This window comes from Neovison vison, chromosome 12, assembly GCF_020171115.1.
Source record: "Neovison vison isolate M4711 chromosome 12, ASM_NN_V1, whole genome shotgun sequence".
NCBI lineage: Eukaryota > Metazoa > Chordata > Mammalia > Carnivora > Mustelidae > Neogale > Neogale vison.
In genome coordinates, this window is record NC_058102.1 from 86,847,250 (window position 1) to 86,865,145 (window position 17,896).

General features: G+C 38.8%; 1 protein-coding gene across 3 annotated transcripts in view; it reads left to right on the forward strand.

The window, feature by feature from the left end:
• The window catches only part of DIP2B (disco interacting protein 2 homolog B), a 222,118-nt gene that overhangs the window by 146,935 nt on the left and 57,287 nt on the right, over window positions 1–17,896 (forward strand). Inside the window, exons 5-11 of one of the 3 annotated variants that reach the window (XM_044226280.1) lie at window positions 3,616–3,828; window positions 6,227–6,382; window positions 6,870–6,989; window positions 11,463–11,660; window positions 14,007–14,098; window positions 15,830–15,940; window positions 17,251–17,374. In XM_044226280.1, coding sequence (XP_044082215.1) covers window positions 3,616–3,828; window positions 6,227–6,382; window positions 6,870–6,989; window positions 11,463–11,660; window positions 14,007–14,098; window positions 15,830–15,940; window positions 17,251–17,374 — 1,014 coding nt within the window. The remainder of the gene's footprint in view (window positions 1–3,615; window positions 3,829–6,226; window positions 6,383–6,869; window positions 6,990–11,462; window positions 11,661–14,006; window positions 14,099–15,829; window positions 15,941–17,250; window positions 17,375–17,896) is intronic. The other 2 variants (XM_044226281.1, XM_044226282.1) reach the window with 2 other exon arrangements.

Consider the following 17,896-nt stretch of genomic DNA (forward strand, 5'->3'; position numbering starts at 1 on the left):
CTTCTGGTTATCAGTATAAAATGGAGCTGTGTTAAAATCACACCAACTATAAACCGAAGGGCAAACCTTGTTTTTAAAATTGTTTTCTGGTGACGCCTGGGTGGCTCAGGTTGAGCAGCTGCCTTCGGCTCAGGTCATGATCCCAGGGTCCTGGGATGGAGCCCCGCATCGGACTCCCTGCTCAGTGGGGAGTCTGCTTCTCCCTCTCCCTCTGTCTGTTCTGCCTACTTGTGCACTCTCCCTGTCATATGAATAAATAAAATCTTTTAAAAAAAATAAAATTGTTTTCTGTTCTGTTACATAAGAGTAGAGTTTAGGAGCAAGGAACTTGAGTTGTGATGGTAAGAAGAGTTAGGAGTTCATGTTCAGCCGGAGCAGAGTCAGTGGGAAAATAATTTTATTTCTATTAAATCTTGCCTAGATTTCTACTAATCCACAGCAGTTTCCTGGGTGATAGCTACTTAACAAACCCAAAAACTACCAAATAAACATATAAATATTTAAGGGACCTGTTTTTATTTCTAAAAAGATACGGTCCCTGAGTGGTGCTTACATTTTGTGTGATCTTAATACGTGATCTGTTGGAAGCTTTGCATAGCCAGTTCGTGCCTGTGAGCTAACATAGGGCGGACCGTTTGGGGAGGAGAAGGGGAACTAAGGTTACTGCCCAACTGCTATGTACTGGTACTGCTGGGGGTGCCTTCTGGACATTGTCTCATTTCATGGCCTCCTGCTACAGTTAGCACAAAGACCCTTAGTGGCCCAGTGCTGTCCACTTGTTCAGCCTCATCTTTCATCAGTAATAGCATCCTGTGCTTCGGTTAGTCCCATTTCTTTCAGATCTTCAAATGTGTATTGTTTTCTGTCCCCTCCCAGCTTCCTCACATGCTGTTCCCTCTCCCTGACTCTTTGCCCCCACCCCCCACCCTCCACCCCCACCAAGCAGCCATCAGAACCAGTAGTTACTTACCTTTGCAGTCTGCCTGGGTTTAGGGCTCACTTCCTTGAGTTCCTGCACTCGAAGATTCTAAGTCCTATTAGAATAGGGACACATCTTCTTGTTCACCATTTTATTCCTGCCAACTAGTATAGCTCTTAGTGGTATTTGTTGAAGGGATGAACAAGCAGACCTTCTCAGATGGATCATTTTATCCCCAAGTCACATAGCTTGTGAGGGGTGGACCCCAGAGTTCAAATGGAAGACAGACACCAAGGCCATATTTTTCCCACTAAGCCGGCCCACAGTTGTAGTCACTAAACTATCAGGAGGACTGGCAGGCAAGCAAGGTAATTGAATTGAAATAATACACCTAATTACATAATTGATCCAATATAGAAACATAGTGAAGCCAATTTTCCATAAACCTAATCATGAGAATACTGTTTTTACTGTCTTCTGAAAATTGGGTTATTCTGATTTTATACTTAACACAGCTTAAAATAAATGATCCAATAAAGATAGCCTGTAAATCCAGTGGCGTTTGTGAGATCCTGAGTTGTATGACCCTGAAAGTACTTTGTTCTTAGGGTCAGATTTACCTGTCCCATGCCACCTTCCCATTCATTTCTTTAGCATGTTTACCAAGACAGAAATCTCTGCCTCCCAAGGTCCCATTGAAATGTTGGAATATTTTTTGGAAATGGTACAGACCTCTTTCCTTAAATAAGAAGTTACAGATGCTGTTACTTTTCTTTCTCTATATTTTCCATAAGTCACTCTCCTTTTGCATTATAGATCTCTTTCCCCTTTAAAGAACCACATCAACATATCCTTTGGGGTCTGACCACTGTTTACTCTCCAGACTCTTCTTTTGCCCCGTACACCTCAAAGTCTTTACTCCATTTATATAGAAGTTCTTGAAATCCTCGACTACGATTGGTGCCCCTCTTGGGAAACCCTTTGCTTCCCCTGTTTCTTAACATCTTTTGTACTCTTGTGAGATAGTCCATGGGATTGTGTCTCCTGTACTGGACTGTAAGCCTTTTTAGGGCACTGTCTCACAAGAACATATCTATCTCAGAATCCCCAGAACCTAACATAGTTTCCAGCATGTATTGTAGTTATGTAGGCGATTATAAAAATAATCTGTCTTGTGCCTCCTATCTCCTTCAGTATGAGATAATAAGGTGGAGGTGGTTCAGAGCAGGAAGCCACAATATGGTCATTATTTTAACTTCCTTGCTTGCTCTGGATCTGCAAAACTTGGCTTCTGGGTTAAATTAGTCTTTTGTGGTTGAGATTTCCATTGTCAAGTGCTAGCAGCCTTTTAGCCCTGTTGGTTCTCTCTTTGGTTCTTTGTGTTTTTCTTTTTTAAATTATTTTATTTTTAAGTAATCTCTATACCCACTATGAAGTCCAAAATTACAACCCTGAGATTGAGGGTTACAACCCTGAGATTGAGAGTTGCAGGCCCCACCGTACCTGGCCAGGCACCCCTCTCTTTGGCTTTTTGAACCAAAGCAGAATGCGTACCTACAGTTTCCCCTGAGTTGGAGTGTTCAGCAGGACTAACCACAGAGTGTTTAATTTTTTTTTAATTGAATGAAATCCAATCCACAGATCTGTCTCAGATCAGACCAAATGCCCCTTTAACTGGTATGCCTCCTAAACTGGGAGCCTTGAAATAAATTCCTGACTTCTGCTTCCCTCGGCTATCCTATATTTGGTTGAACTTTTCCTTTTTTGTTTTTCTCAACATGGTTTTCTAATTTAGGCCTTATTTTCCTGAAGTCAGAGCCAGGCCAAATACAGACATCAGTAAATTTCTCACAATTATTCTCTGAGAATTAAGGAGAGCAATACAGATCAGGGTTGTCTCCTATCATGTTTGAAAAGCTTATGTGTGCTGAGTGACCACTTTTCCACAGAACCATGAATGCCTCCAGGCTAAGCACTGTTTCTAATTCCTTTTCTAGTTCCCCAGCACCTAACTCACTGTTTGACACTTAAGTCATTGTTAACAAAAGTAAGTTTTTATAGTGCCCTATCAAGATCATTTCCTTTTGAATAGACACTAATTAAAAAGTACTTGTCAAAATCAGCATAGCAACCTATCACAAGGTTCTCTAATTAAGAGGTTGAGGAAGCTATATAAGCACTTGAGTATTACTTGAATATAAGTAGATAAGCCAGAAGAATTTAGAACCTGATTAAGTTCAGAACAGAAAAGCAGTGAATGAAGTTTAATATTCTAAAAAGGATTTTTTAAGAACTTAAAATTACTTACAGATTTAGGCTGTTTTATTTTTGCAGGTTCTGGTCCATAGACTTCCTTGAGATTCTTGAGAAACTTTACATACTAATCTACCTTAAGAATGTAAATAGGGATGCCTGGGTGGCTTAGTTGGTTAAGCATCCCACTCTTGATTTTGGCTCAGGTCATGATCTCAGGGTTGTGATACCAAGCCCCACATCGGCTCCATGCTGGGCATGGAGCCTGCTTAGGATTCTCTCTCCCCCGTTGTCCCCCCCGCCCAATCTCTCTGTCTCTCTGGGGAAAAAAAAATGCAAATATTTTGCTGGTGTCAGAATTGAATGTGTGATCAATGAGCACGAACTGAAAGGTCTCTGTTCTAGGCAGGATCGAGAACTTCTTTTTTTCTAATTCCACACAGACACGTCTTCGGCCTCTGAGGATGAGGGCTCTCTGAGACGCCAAGCTGCGCTCTCTGCTGCCTTGCAACAGAGCTTACAGAATGCTGAGTCCTGGATCAACCGTTCAATTCAGGGATCGTCCACTTCTTCATCCGCATCTTCTACGCTGTCCCATGGAGAGGTCAAAGGAACCAGTGGGTCTCTAGCTGATGTATTTGCCAATACTCGAATAGGTAGGAGCTGGATCTACCCAAGAAGCTCAAATTATGTTCCATTTGGCTCCCCACCTTCAGGAAGTAGTTTATGATTTGTACTAGGTTTTTAGAATGGCCTAAGAGAATCGGAAAGAACATAACAGTTAATGGGTCAAAGAAGGAAACACCAGCAATACATTTGGAATGATAGGTATCATCTGCATTATTGGTGCATAGTGTTGCCCACCTGAAGCCATAGCTATTTCCATCAGCAATACTCAAGCTGCAAGATATAACACCAGTCTTAGTGAGGGTTTATCCCTGTTGGAGAATATTCCATGTATTAAAAGGTATTAAAATATGTAACATCTTATATTTTCCCAGTATTGCTACCTGTGTTTTCTCAAACAAACCCCAAAAAACCTGAACAAATTCTGTACAAAGACAATACTAGTGAAGCCCTTTGTCTTTAGCTTAAAGACTGGATTTATTGTCCTTGCTGCTGTGTCATTGCTACAACTGGGGCGTGCAGGCTGAGGATGTGGGTTCTCTGTGAGCTGCTACCCGCTGCTGATGCTCCTGTATGGAGTGTAGCTTGTGCTTCGCTCTGCCTTTATGTTTTCATGTGTGTTTTTTAAAGAGTTTGTGACATCTGCAGGTAAAGACAGCTCAGATCTCTGCTTCTGCTAAATTGGTACATATCACACTAAGTAATGTATTTGAACATCATGTGTCTGTGGTGTCTTAAGTTTCATATCAGTGACTTCTCTTATATCTATATCTATCTATCTATCTATCTTTAATCTATTAATTGATTGCTGAAAGGAAAAACTTAGAAAATTCGTAATTCAGGCCTGTAATTAGTAAGGAATATAGCTACCTGGAGGGTGTGATTGCCCACATTAACAGGCTAAGTGCCAACAGTTGGTGCCTTGTCTTGCACTCTTGGGCCTGCCCTGTAATTCACTGAACCTACACACTACAGGTGCGCTGCTCATCATCTCTTCTCTTAGGAAGGACAAGCAGCAGAGCCATGGCCGGATCAGGTTTTATTTCCCCATTTGTCTAAAAGAGAGCAATTTTGCTTACTAAAAACATTGTTCTAATACCCAGTTAACTGTCTGGATTTTTGTTCATAAGATAATTTCATCTGACCTGATATTTTTTCTCTTGCTTCTACTAGTCTCTGAAAAGTTTTTTGTTCAGGTACTCGCAGAAACCATTTTATCTAACGGTATTACCTTTTGGATGTTTGCTCTAACAGAAGCAATTCATCTTCCCGTAGAAAAATATGAAGATACAGATAATGATAAAGTCATCTATAAAGCCACTTCCCATGGGTAACACTTCAATGTGTATCTTCCTAGACTTTTTTTTTTGCATATTGAATATGTAGGGTTTTGGTCTTGTTTTTACAAAAATGAAATTGTACTAAACATAGTGCCCATAACCTGCTTTTCTTAGCACTGTATCACAAACATCTTTTATGTCATTAATATAGAATAATACAGAATAGAATTCTATATAGAATAATATAGAATACTATATTTTTATGGTTTCCAAGTATGCCATTATATGGCCCTGCCTTGGTTTATTTAGCCATTCCCCTGTTTTGGACATTTAGGTAGTATCCAATTTTCTACTATTAATAAAAACTGCTAGAATGAACATATTGTGCTAGTATATTTGCAACTTTAAAAACTGTTGAACTAGTAATAACAGACTCTTGGGCCATAGAGACCTTACCCCCAGATTTATTTTAGAAATTGTTTATATAATGCTTTTTTGCCTTTTTTATAGTTTTGAGTGGCTTGTTGTTACTCTTGTGAATCATATATTTTACTTCCTCTAATTTTCCTTTTCTTCTCCAGATGTTTTCCTAAATTTTTTGCAACACATCCCTGTTGAATAGCTCTCCTCCAACTTATGTCATTCAGTTTCTCAATATTAAGAATCCTACCTGAAGCAGAGTACTGGCCACTCCTTCCATGTTCCTTCCATGTTCAGGGAAAGAAGAAACATAATAAGCCAACATAAACATGAAGAAATGCTTGAGACTAGAATATTAGTAGCATTACAACCATACTCCCTTGGTTTTCATTTTGAAGTCGCTCACAATCTTATTCTGATTATTAATATTGAATTTCTACTAGTCTGTCTTTCTGTGTAGGAAAGAATGTTTTTCAGGAATATTTGATATGTGATTTGCTCTTACTAAAACTATTCAAGTTTTTGAAAATAGTAATTTTGATATGCCCATCCTTAACCTCTTGTTCTCTCATTATACCTTCCTAGTAGAATTTGATATCAAAGGTTATTTTATAACAGTTGATGCCCTGTTTCTGTAGTTTTTTCTTGTTAAGAAACAACAAAAGTTTGAAGATTCTTTTTATTACTAATGTAATATAATTCTAAATTTTGTTTTCTCCCCTCTTAGAGAACTTCTCTGCTCCCCCTGATGTCACTACAACTACCTCTTCTTCTTCATCATCTTCCTCAATGCGCCCAGCAAATATTGATCTGCCCCCCTCGGGGATAGTTAAAGGCATGCACAAAGGATCCAACAGGTCCAGCCTTATGGATACAGCTGATGGTAGGGAGTTCTTATGGGCAGCTAAATAGGGAATATTAGTTAAACTGAAAAAATTCACATCCTGGTAGCAGTGCCTGAGTGGTTGAGCAGAACTCCCTGGCAGCTGGCCCGCTAACACGGTTTGCATGGCCTCTGGAGCCCCCTCTTTTCAACAGCCTGCCCCGTGGCAGCACTGTACTTGTTCAGACAGTCTGCATTGTCAAAAGATACTCTGAACAAAAAATGAGTGATGGGGGGTGGAATGCTATAAGACAAGAGGAGGATTAGATGAAATCTGGAAGCAGGTGTTGATAATAGCACCATATTTGTTCTGTGTTGTCATAAAACCTGTCACATACATATTTATATGTATTTGGCCCAGTTGAAATAGAGTAAGACTATGGGCCCAAGCCAAATGTCATTAGAAATAAAAACACTTAAGTGGATCGAGAAGCTGAGATAGCCCTAAAATCAATGGAATTGTAACTTACTGTTTTTTCCCTTCTAGGTGTTCCTGTCAGTAGCAGAGTATCCACCAAAATTCAGCAGCTTCTCAACACTCTGAAACGACCCAAAAGACCTCCCTTGAAAGAATTTTTTGTGGATGACTCAGAAGAAATTGTGGAAGGTAGCACTAATAATACCAAAGATATATATCCTTCAACAGACATGTCTTAGGCAATTACTGCCTGTCAGGTACCATAGGATTTAAGGGTGAACAAGGCAGCATTTTTGTTGAAAGAATTTGTAGTTTTCTGCTCCTCTTTCCCTAAAGATCATTTATATTTCAGATTTCAGGCATAAAAGAAAGAGGGAGGAAGGGGAAGAGAAAGGCAGAGATACCTATGGAAGCATAGAATTATCCTTGGAAAATACACTCTCTGAAGTTAGGAACTTTCCTAAATACAAAATTTTTTAAAGTTTACATTTTGTATTATCCTAGAATACGCATGTCAGATTTGGCCTCAAAAATTTGCCAAGTCGGAGACACTTGCAGGACTTACTGTCAGAGAGTTCTCCCTATTTTTTTTTTTTTTTTAAGATTTTATTTATTCGGGGTGACTGGGTGGCTCAGAGGTTAAAGCCTCTGCCTTCGGCTCGGGTCATGATCCCGGGATCCTGGGATTGAGCCCCACATCGGGCTCTATGCTCAGCAGGGAGCCTGCTTCCTCCTCTCTCTCTCTGCCTGCCTCTCTGCCTACTTGTGATCTCTGTCTGTCAAGTAAATAAATAAAATATTTAAAAAAAAAAAGATTTTATTTATTCATTTGACAGAGACACAGTGAGGGAGAGAACACAAGCAGGGTAAGTGGGAGAGGGAGAAGCAGGCTTCCTGCTGAGCAGGGAGCCTGATGCGGGGCTTGATCTTAGAACCCTGGGATCATGACCTGAGCCGAAGGCAGATACTTAATGACTGAGCCGCCTAGGCGCCCCAAGTTCTCCCTATTGTAGCAGTCCTTCCCCTCTTTCCCACTTTGCCTTAATCCTTTCAAATAAAGTCTCTCCTTAACACCCCCCCAAAACTTGCCCAGGTTTTTTTTTTTTTTTTTTTTTTTAAATTAAGATTTTATTATTTGACAGAGAGAAACATAATGAGAGGGGGAACATAAGAGGGAGAAGCAGGCTTCTTCCCGAGCAGAGAGCTTGATGCAGGGCTCGATCCCAGGACCCTGGGACCATGACCTGAGCCTAAGGCAGCCGTTTAACAACTGAGCCACCCAGACATCCCAACCCAGTCTTTTTTGATATAATCCTTTTGTTAAATGAGTCAGTCATATATATGTCTGCTTTCTACAGGATAGTGTGGTAGATGGTGAAAGGAGTTCAGAGATTTATGAAAATAAAACCACTCCTACATACTGTTTACACATTAGACTGGTACTAAAATATGTACACATGAAAGCATAGTTTAACCAATAATTATGTATCAAGTAATACAACAGCTGGGAGAAGGGCAGAAATCAGTCCCAGCTCTGTGGTTATGGAAAGTTTCATAGAGGAAGTGGTAATAGTGCTTTCTTTATTTAATAATTTAACAGATATTTATGGATGAAGTCATGTGATGTCTTCATCACATGAAGGATTGGGAGCAGATTAGTTAGGAGTATAGATGAAATGAAGGTGGCCATTTGATAATTGTTGAAGCTGGATGATGAACAGATCTTCCTAACAAAAGGTTTTGTCAAAAGAACCGAGCCGGGTGGGAGGTCGGGGTACCAGGTGGTGGGTATTATAGAGGGCACGGATTGCATGGAGCACTGGGTGTGGTGACAAAATAATGAATACTGTTTTTCCGAAAATAAATAAATCAATTAAAAAAAAAAAAAAAGAACCGAGCCGAGCATTAGTAGCTTGTAGTTCATTTTTTTTTTTTTTAAGATTTTTTTATTTTTTATTTATTTGAGAGAGAGAGACAGTGAGAGAGAGCATGAGCGAGGAGAAGGTCAGAGGGAGAAGCAGACTCCCCATGGAGCTGGGAGCCCGATGTGGGACTCGATCCCGGGACTCCAGGATCACGCCCTGAGCCGGAGGCAGTCGTTTAACCAACTGCGCCACCCAGGCGTCCCTTGTAGTTCATTTTTACATCTGGAGATGTATATAGTAGGCTTGATTACTTTGGACATGTTAATGGAACTAGGCACATTAATAGGCAGATCTGGTCTTATCCCACTTTATGCAGCCAGAACCAACAAGCTACCTGACATCTGGGGTTAAGATGACTTTATGTTCCTTCAGGAGTCACTAAATTCATTGAACTATGGATGTCTTCCTACATATATTGATATTCAAGAGGCTCATACCAGTAATAGTCTCCCCAGTATTTCTAGCACTGTGTACTAACCAGGCAAATGAAGATCACGGTTTAAAAGGAATCATACTTGAACAATTTTCATTGGCAGAATAGCACTAACAGCTTTCCACTTATTATAAATAGGCAAGATTTGCTTTTTTAAATTGCTTATTTAAATAGGAAAAGAAAAATATCCTCATGTCTTTGCAAACCTTTGAAAGAGTGTCCCCTAGGGTCTGCATTGAGGCCTAGTAGATGGCAATAATAAACGCACTTTTATGACCAGAAGACTATACCTACATAGATACAGCCTGTCCATAAAAACAAAACTATTTAGAATCACCCATGTTTATTTTTTTAATTCATATGGTGGTTTAGAGTCTGGGACTATACAAAGCAGAAAGGCAACTGAAACATTATTTACCTCGGGCGGTGAATTGGGAAGTGAAACCATTTCATTAGTTTTATGTTAGTAGAAAAAAGAATCAAAATATTTTAAGTAAATTTTCCAAGTCTGTCATTAAGTTGGGCTTTAAAATAAAATTTATTTCTCATTTCATTTATCCATCTAATACTTGCCGCGTCTTCTGTTTCTTTTCCTTTCTGTGCCTCTTCTCTTATCTTCCACTCACCCGGCTAATTCTTACCCTTCCTCTAAGACTCAGTTCACTTGGGGGTCTCAGTGCTCTAAGCAAGGGATGTGGCCTCCTTCTGCCCTCCCTATAATGTCTCTAGTCATGCACTGCTCATGTTTCTCTACTTAGTTCTGAGTATGTGTGTTCATCCCCCTTACACTTCAGATACCTCGTGAGGGCACAGATTCTGTGCGCCTTGCACGTAGCACCTATTAGAAACAATAAATGTTTACTCAAAGAATGATATGTACAGCATTTATTTCCTCAGTGTTTATCAAATCCTGTGTATATCATTGGTAATAAATAACTTGACTTTGTTCCATTTGTAAATTATCTTTAAAAAAGTAGAATTTTTTTGCTTTTTATTATTTTAATATTTGTTCATTAGAAAAATTGGGAGGACTTTTATTTATATGAAAAAATATGAAATACTATTCACCTCCAGTGTCTGGAATGACCAGGTTAATAATCTAGCACTTTCATTCCCCCAAATTCAGTTTGGTTAACATCACTTGAACTACCATTATGTAATAGGTACCATAGGCAATAAGAAGACAAAGAACCAAGCCTTCTTCCAAGAAGGTGTCAGGCTTAAGGGGAGAAAAGCTTACATAGGAAAAGAAGCCTTTGAGGATCCTCAGTACTTTCATATGGGTAGACTACCACACAGTGGGGGAGCACTAAGGAAGGAATGACTGGGGATGGCTGCCCAGGGAACCTGCTGTTTGAGCTGCATCCTGACAAGGATGAGTGCAAGTGTACCCAGAGCAAAGGGATTGGCCAGATAAGATGTGTACAAAGGTTCAGAGACCTGGAACACTGTCATCCATGCTCATTTTCTGTTTGAGTTTAATAATAACCCTGTGATCCCATCTCGGCCTTTTGGCTAAAATCAAGTGTAATAATGACCCTGTGGTCTAAGTGTTACTATCCCCATTTTGCAGATGAGGAAAAATGAGGTTCAAGTGACTCAAGTTGCCTGAGGTCACACTGGTAAAACGTTAATGTAAATTTGGGTTTTCTGACTCAAAGCTTAATGCTTCCTTATTAAATATAATCAGTGCAGTGGAACCTGGCTCTCTAACATCAGACACTTCTGGATTAGAAGGATTTAAAGATTTAAAAACCAGTTGAGGGCGCCTGGGTGGCTCAGTGGGTTAAAGCCTCTGTCTTCGGCTCAGGTCATGATCCTAGGGTCCTGGGATTGACATCAGGCTGTCTGCTCCGCAGGGAGCCTGCTTCCTCTTTTCTCTCTTTCTGCCTGCCTCTCTGGCTACTTGTGATCTCTGTTGGTCAAATAAATAAATAAAATCTTAAAAATAAATAAACAAACAAAAATAAAAACCAGTTAAGTAGAATTATAAAATGGCTAAAAAGGAATGTATGCTCTGTGCTTTTCTGTACGTTCAGTGATTTGCTTTGTTAGAGTCTAGGTTTGTTTATTACATAAAATATATTAAATGTGATTTCACTATTATGTGGGAAGGTGAATTCAGCCCCAGTTTGTGGATTGCCATTTCTAGCAATATAATTTCTTTCCTCAGAGTTTAAACCAAGTAAAGATGAAAAGGGAAGTATATTTGAGATTAGAGACCTGAGTTGTGTGAGTTGTTACTTCTTTGTAATTATTTCAGATAATATTTTTATAACCACTGGGGGTTTTTTTTTGGTACAGTACCTCAGCCAGACCCCAACCAGCCTAAACCTGAGGGACGGCAGATGACTCCTGTCAAGGGGGAGCCATTAGGAGTCATATGTAACTGGCCTCCTGCTCTTGAGTCGGCCCTGCAGCGCTGGGGCACCACGCAAGCGAAGTGCCCCTGTCTGACTGCCCTGGACGTGACAGGGAAACCGGTTTACACCCTCACATATGGTGAGTTTGTAAGAGCCCCAGCTCCCTCTTCTCATAATAGTTCTGCGGATTATCAGGGGTGGTATTTTCATCTTGATATTTAGCGATTGCTGGTCATTGTGTTCCAACAGATTTTTTTAAAAAATTATTTTAATAGGATCTTGAGTTCTGAGTAGAGCTGTTGTCAAGTAGAGCTGTTGTCAAATATTTTCATTTGCTAAATATTTGCAAAGCAGCTAATATTTAAAAGAGCAGAAAGAAGAAAGAGGCTTTGTAGATCCACTGATGATTTAATATTTGAAGGGAATTTGAAGAAGACGTTTGGGCAGGATATATGGCAGAATAGTTGTTTGTTTTTGTGTTTAAAGAAATGTCTTTAAAAAAAATATTTTATATATTTAGTTGAGAGAGATAGTGAAAGAGAGCACAAGCTGGGAGAAGAGGAAGAAGCAGGTTCCCTGCTCAGCCTGATGTGGGGCTCCATCCCAGGACTCTGAGATCATGACCTGAGCTGAAGGCAGACATTTAACTGACTGAGTCACCCAGTTGCCCCCCAAAATCCAATAGTTTTATCTAAAAATTGAAACTGATTTCTTTTTAGATCTTAGCCATTTCATTCTACTCTTGCTAGAACAGGCACAAAATTCTACAGTGAGCAAAGGATTCGGGACACCTGGGTGGCTCATTCGGTTAAGCATCTGCCTTTGGCTCAGGTTGTGATCCCGGGGTCCTGGGATCCAAGTTCCGCATCCGGCTCCTCACTCAGCGGGGAGCCTGCTTCTGCCTCTCTGTGCTGCTCCCCCTGCATGTACACACGTGCGCTCTCTCTCTGTCTCTGACAAATTAAAAAATATTTAAAACAAACAAACCCCCAAAGAATTGATATTTTTCCATTTAGTTTTATACCCCAACTGAAGTTTGATTTTTCTTTTTTAAAGAACTTTTAAAAGTAACTTATTTTTCTTTTAAAAATTCCTCTAAAATAACTTTATTTTTCAATTTTTAAGTTTTTTAAAGATTTTATTTATTTATTTGAGAGAGAGAGAGAGAGGGAGGGAGAGCTCAAGCAGGGGTGGGGGCAGAAGGGGAAGAGGAACAGAGAGAGGAGAAGTAGACTCTCCACTGAGCAGGGATCCCAGGACCCTGACTGAGATGATGACCTGAGCCGAAGACAGACACAAGCGATGGAGTCACCCTGGTGCCCCTGTTTTTTAATTTTTAACAAGAAGAAGGATGGATTCAACCTGGGCTGTGAGATTTTGTTCTAGTTTATTCAGACATACTCCTTTTTCCCTTCAGAATTGAACCACATTGTCCATAGACCTAGATACAGAATAATTTTAGGAAAAAAAAGTTTTTATTTAAAGAACTGGACAGTTTGATGTGAGTTTGAAACTCTAGCTGCCCCTCTGAATGAGTTATATGTAAAACTGATATTTATTCAGAATAACATTGATTCCTTTTTCGCTTTCTACATTGTCTAAGATAAGAATTTCTAAGGGTGTTCAGAAGGAGAGGGAAAGAAGAAGATAAAGATAAACTTTTTTTCCCCAAAAAAGTATCTTTTAGCATTCATTTCAGATATTAATTTCATTCATGTAACCCTTAAAGCAGTTAGCTGATCAAATCTTTACATGTTTTTTAACATCTATGAATATATCCACGTTTCACCTAATTTCCATATTGTCTTCACTGAAGTACAGTGGCGTGGAATACTTAATCGTTTGAGTCATACTTTTGCTTTGCAGTTTACCTCAACTATCTGATGCCATATATGTAAGTGGTTCTTCAGAGGAAGCTTAGAGCAGAGCAGTCTTCTGATTTTCAGCCCTGTTAAAAAAATAGTTGTCCTCCCTTTAAATGTGATCAGCTCACATCAGATTGTTTCTAATGATACTCACATTAGGGGCACCTAGGTGGCTCAGTGGGTTGAGCCTCTGCCTTTGGTCATGATCTCGGGGTCCTGGGATCGAGCCCCGCATTGGGCTTTCTGCTCAGCGGGGAGCCTGCTTCCTCCTCTCTTCTCTGCCTACTTGTGATCTCTGGCTGTCAAATAAATAAAATCTTTAAAAAAAAAAGATATTCAGATTACTTCACAATAGAATTTGAAATATTATCTATACCAAAATGAGCCATCTGGTACTGTTTTCTTTTTGTTTGGAAATAGGACTGACTTTTGAAACTCAAGTGAATATAAAGCATTTTTTGGTGGGGGTGGGGCTTTGTATGGTGAGGGGGCGGTGACGCTTGTCTAATGAGTCATTTGGAAGGGCCACTGTCTTACTAAATGTGCTCATGAACTGAATGCTGCCTCACTGAGGTAGGCCTGTGGGGTTTTTTTTCTATGTGATTCTTTTCTTTTTCCAGGAAAGTTGTGGAGCAGAAGTTTAAAGTTGGCCTACACACTGCTTAATAAACTGGGGACCAAAAATGAACCTGTATTAAAACCTGGAGACAGGGTAATTGGTTTTTTGGTTTTAGGGAGGTGATGGTTCATTGTTTTCTAATATGCACATTCTGGATTTTTAATGCACAACAGCACAATTTATGTAACTCTTAGTCTTAAAAAAATGAAAATGGTTTGGTTCCAACCCAGGTTAGCTCAGTACCAGGTGATAATTCTTGTATTCATAGATTAAAGGAAATTCACATGTCCCTTTCTATAGCTGCTACTCAGTAAATTCTTGTACTAACACAAAGAAAGAGGAACCTAACTCTTTCTGGAAATAAATATTTCAATAACCAGACAACAAAAATAGCAATAAAGCTGACTCTGATTTTTTTCATTACAAATTACCCCATAAACATTTTTCAAAACTTTTTCTGTGTTTTTATATTATATGGAAAGAGGGACACCCCTGTTCTATAAAGAAACAAAATGACATCATTTAATTTCTTCTTTAATTGAAAGTGACATTAAGCAAAATTTTTTCCTAACTTTTTGAAGAGTTTTTTCCTATCAATGACTTTTTCTAAGAAAATACAATGACTTCTTACCATCAAATGTTACTTTCTATTTGGTATTTGTAGAATGAAGCGCCTATTCAACAGACTTCTTTTTAGTAGGCTCATGATATAGAACCTCCTGGACTAGCCTTTTAAAAATACTTTTGCACTGTGGCAAAGGGCACCTAAAGGGTGGCTTCTACTTAGAACTGTGACACATGAGGGTTCCCTGGTCCTCACTGAACCCTAAGAAGGTAATTTTTGTGTCTTCCTAACACCATGGACACTTGTGTGCAGGAAGGAAACAGGTTGTCTTATCTTAAATGTTTTGTGGAATTAACATTTTTTAGAACTCTAGAAAGGATTAGCAACTTCAGGATTAACCTTATCTTGGGAGTGAGTTAAAAAAAATTGAAAGTAAAAAAAAAAAGAATTTGAAAGTAAAAGAAGGGGAAATAAGAGTCTGGTGACATAATTAATTTTCACATGTTAATCTATAAAATTCTAAGCCAAGTAACAAGCTCCCCAGTGATAATGGTTTTGCATTTCTGGAGTAAATTAGGAAGGGTCAGTTATTCCCGTGATGCATTACAGGTGAGATCACAGTTTTGAACATAGTACATGGGTTCCAGTATTTATCTTTTGTAGATGAATTAACGTTTTATCTGTGATGGCTTGTGCTAGTATTACTTGCACCCATTACCTATGCCTTCATGCTAGAGTACTTGCGTTGCTGGTTAAGTGAGTAAAGATTAATGCAGTGAACTCATAAAAGAATAAGAAACGTTGTGTTGGTGCTATAGTGGCAATCGAGTTATGAGTTCTCTGAGAGTTGTAAGGGCTATTCTCGAATATGCTGGCCTATCTAGAGAGACCCATTACATTTATTTTATTACTTTAATCCTGCATTAAAGTAAATGCCTTAGGTTTCACAAGTAATTAACTTACTACTTAAGGTGAGTTGTTAACTGCTCAATCACCAATAGAATTCAGTGAAAAATTTTTCTTATGATGATGATGAATTGCATTATAGTTTCCAAAACGTGTCTAGTATAATCATGGGGATGGTAGAGATCCTTTTAGACGTGGGCATCTTTCTCAGTAACTTAATTTAATTTAGGCTCTTACATAGTTTTATTGTGTTCATGAGACATGTTACATATAAATGTTTATCTTAGAGAATGACATTGAAAGTATTAGTCTGGTTTTATTCCTCTGTTTTTGAATGTCATTATGCATTTTAGGTAGCCCTGGTTTACCCCAACAATGATCCAGTCATGTTTATGGTGGCTTTTTATGGATGTCTCCTGGCAGAAGTGATTCCAGTGCCTATAGAGGTACCTCTTACCAGAAAGGTAACATTGCTAAATTTAAGAGGAATGTAGCCTGATGTGACATGGTGGGCATCTGGTTCTTGGATCAATTGACTCCTTCATGACATTAGAAACAGCATAATCATTTTCTTAAGTACTCAGCTTCACTTGCTAAAACCATGAGACTTGTAGACAAATAATAGTTATTATTATTTATTTATAAGTTTCAGGAAAATAGTATTCTTTCAACTAAGTTAGAATTTTTATGGATAAAATTTAAAAACCCTTGGGGCATACCTTACTTTTCAACAATTACCATTTATAAAGAGGATCCCTGTTACTTCCTTGAGACTATAGATGATCCACATTTATAACAGGTGAGACCTTTTGTGAAGGGATTTCCTTTAACTATATCATTCAACCGGGGATTTCCCTGAAGTTGGAGGATGATACAGAGACAGGATATTACAACTCTGGGGAATAATACTGACACATTAGCCCATGCAGCATATGTCGCAGATTTTTAAGTTAAACCAAAAAGATTTCTCTGTGAACTCTCTGACCCTACTTTTCTCCTGCAGTTTATTATTGAGGGATCATGATAAAGACAAATATGGTAGAGACTGTGGATTTACAAGAAAACAGTTATTTTCGGAAAGGAATAAAAAAAACGAATTGATAGCATCCCTGAAACTCTGGTCGATGGGGTATAGTGTCTTTAGTCAGGAAATCATAGGGTTGTTCTTAAATTATTAAGTCGGCTGTGTTTGTGTGGTTTCATAATGATACTGTCAAGGTGATGTTTTAATAGAAATACTTCAGACTATGTCATTTGTTGTTTTCTCTTGTGTGGTCATAAGGCTTAAATCTTACCTCCTTTAAAAAAATAAGGAGTATATGGATTTGAGTATAAACATCCATTCACTTTCATTGTAAATTTGGACATTTGGTTGTCCATTTAGATTATTTTCTTCTGACCTGGGTTGCTTTGCTTTTGAATTTGGGGATATGGCTAGGTCAAGACAACTTAACCATGTTCACATCACATCCATTTCACTGGCCTGAAATTAATTTAAAAGGGGAACATTGCTGATTTTTTAGTAAAATGGTCACATTGGCTGGTAGGATTCATCATTAGCAATGTCAGATTAGTAGAATATTTGATTCGTACTCAGGAAGCCATTGTATTGTAGAAATTGTTTGAAAGAACATATTGTCATACAATTGCCAGGTGTCAGTGGGCTTCCATGAGTGTTATCACACAAGTGCCAGAGCATTGCTCAGTGTTAGGGCTGGGGCACGAGTGTGCTCACATTCACTCCCCTACCGTGCTCATTATCTTTCCTCCACAGGATGCTGGAGGGCAGCAGATTGGCTTCTTGCTAGGAAGCTGTGGTATTGCCTTAGCTCTCACCAGTGAAGTTTGTCTAAAGGGGCTGCCAAAAACCCAGAATGGAGAAATTGTACAGTTTAAAGGTTAGTAATATTTATACTTGAATTATCAGTTAAAAATTAAAGCTTATACTTTAATTAGTGTTTGAATTTAATAATAGCTAAGTACCTAACATCTATTTTCTTATGTAATTCTCACATTCTTATGAAGTAGGTACCATTATTATCCCCATTTTACAGGTGAGGAAACTGAGACACAGAGAGGTTAAGTAACTTGCCCAAAGTCATAGCTAATAAATGACGGAGCAGTGATTTGAACCCAAATCTGTCTGATTCCACAGCCCAAACCCTTAACCTTTATGCTAATGGTTGGAAAAAGCTACCACTCTGTTCATTAAAGCTAAATGCTACATGTAGAGACAGAGGAAAGACCACTAACTGCAGTGGACTTTCACTGCCAAATGAACCTTCCAATTGTTGAGGTAATGTCAAGGCCTGAAACATAGCATGTGGAACGATTGTACTTTTGAAAGAAGGTATAATTGTCTGGTGGTGTATCACTAAAAACTAATAAAAAATACAGTCTTTTATTGATTTTACAATGAC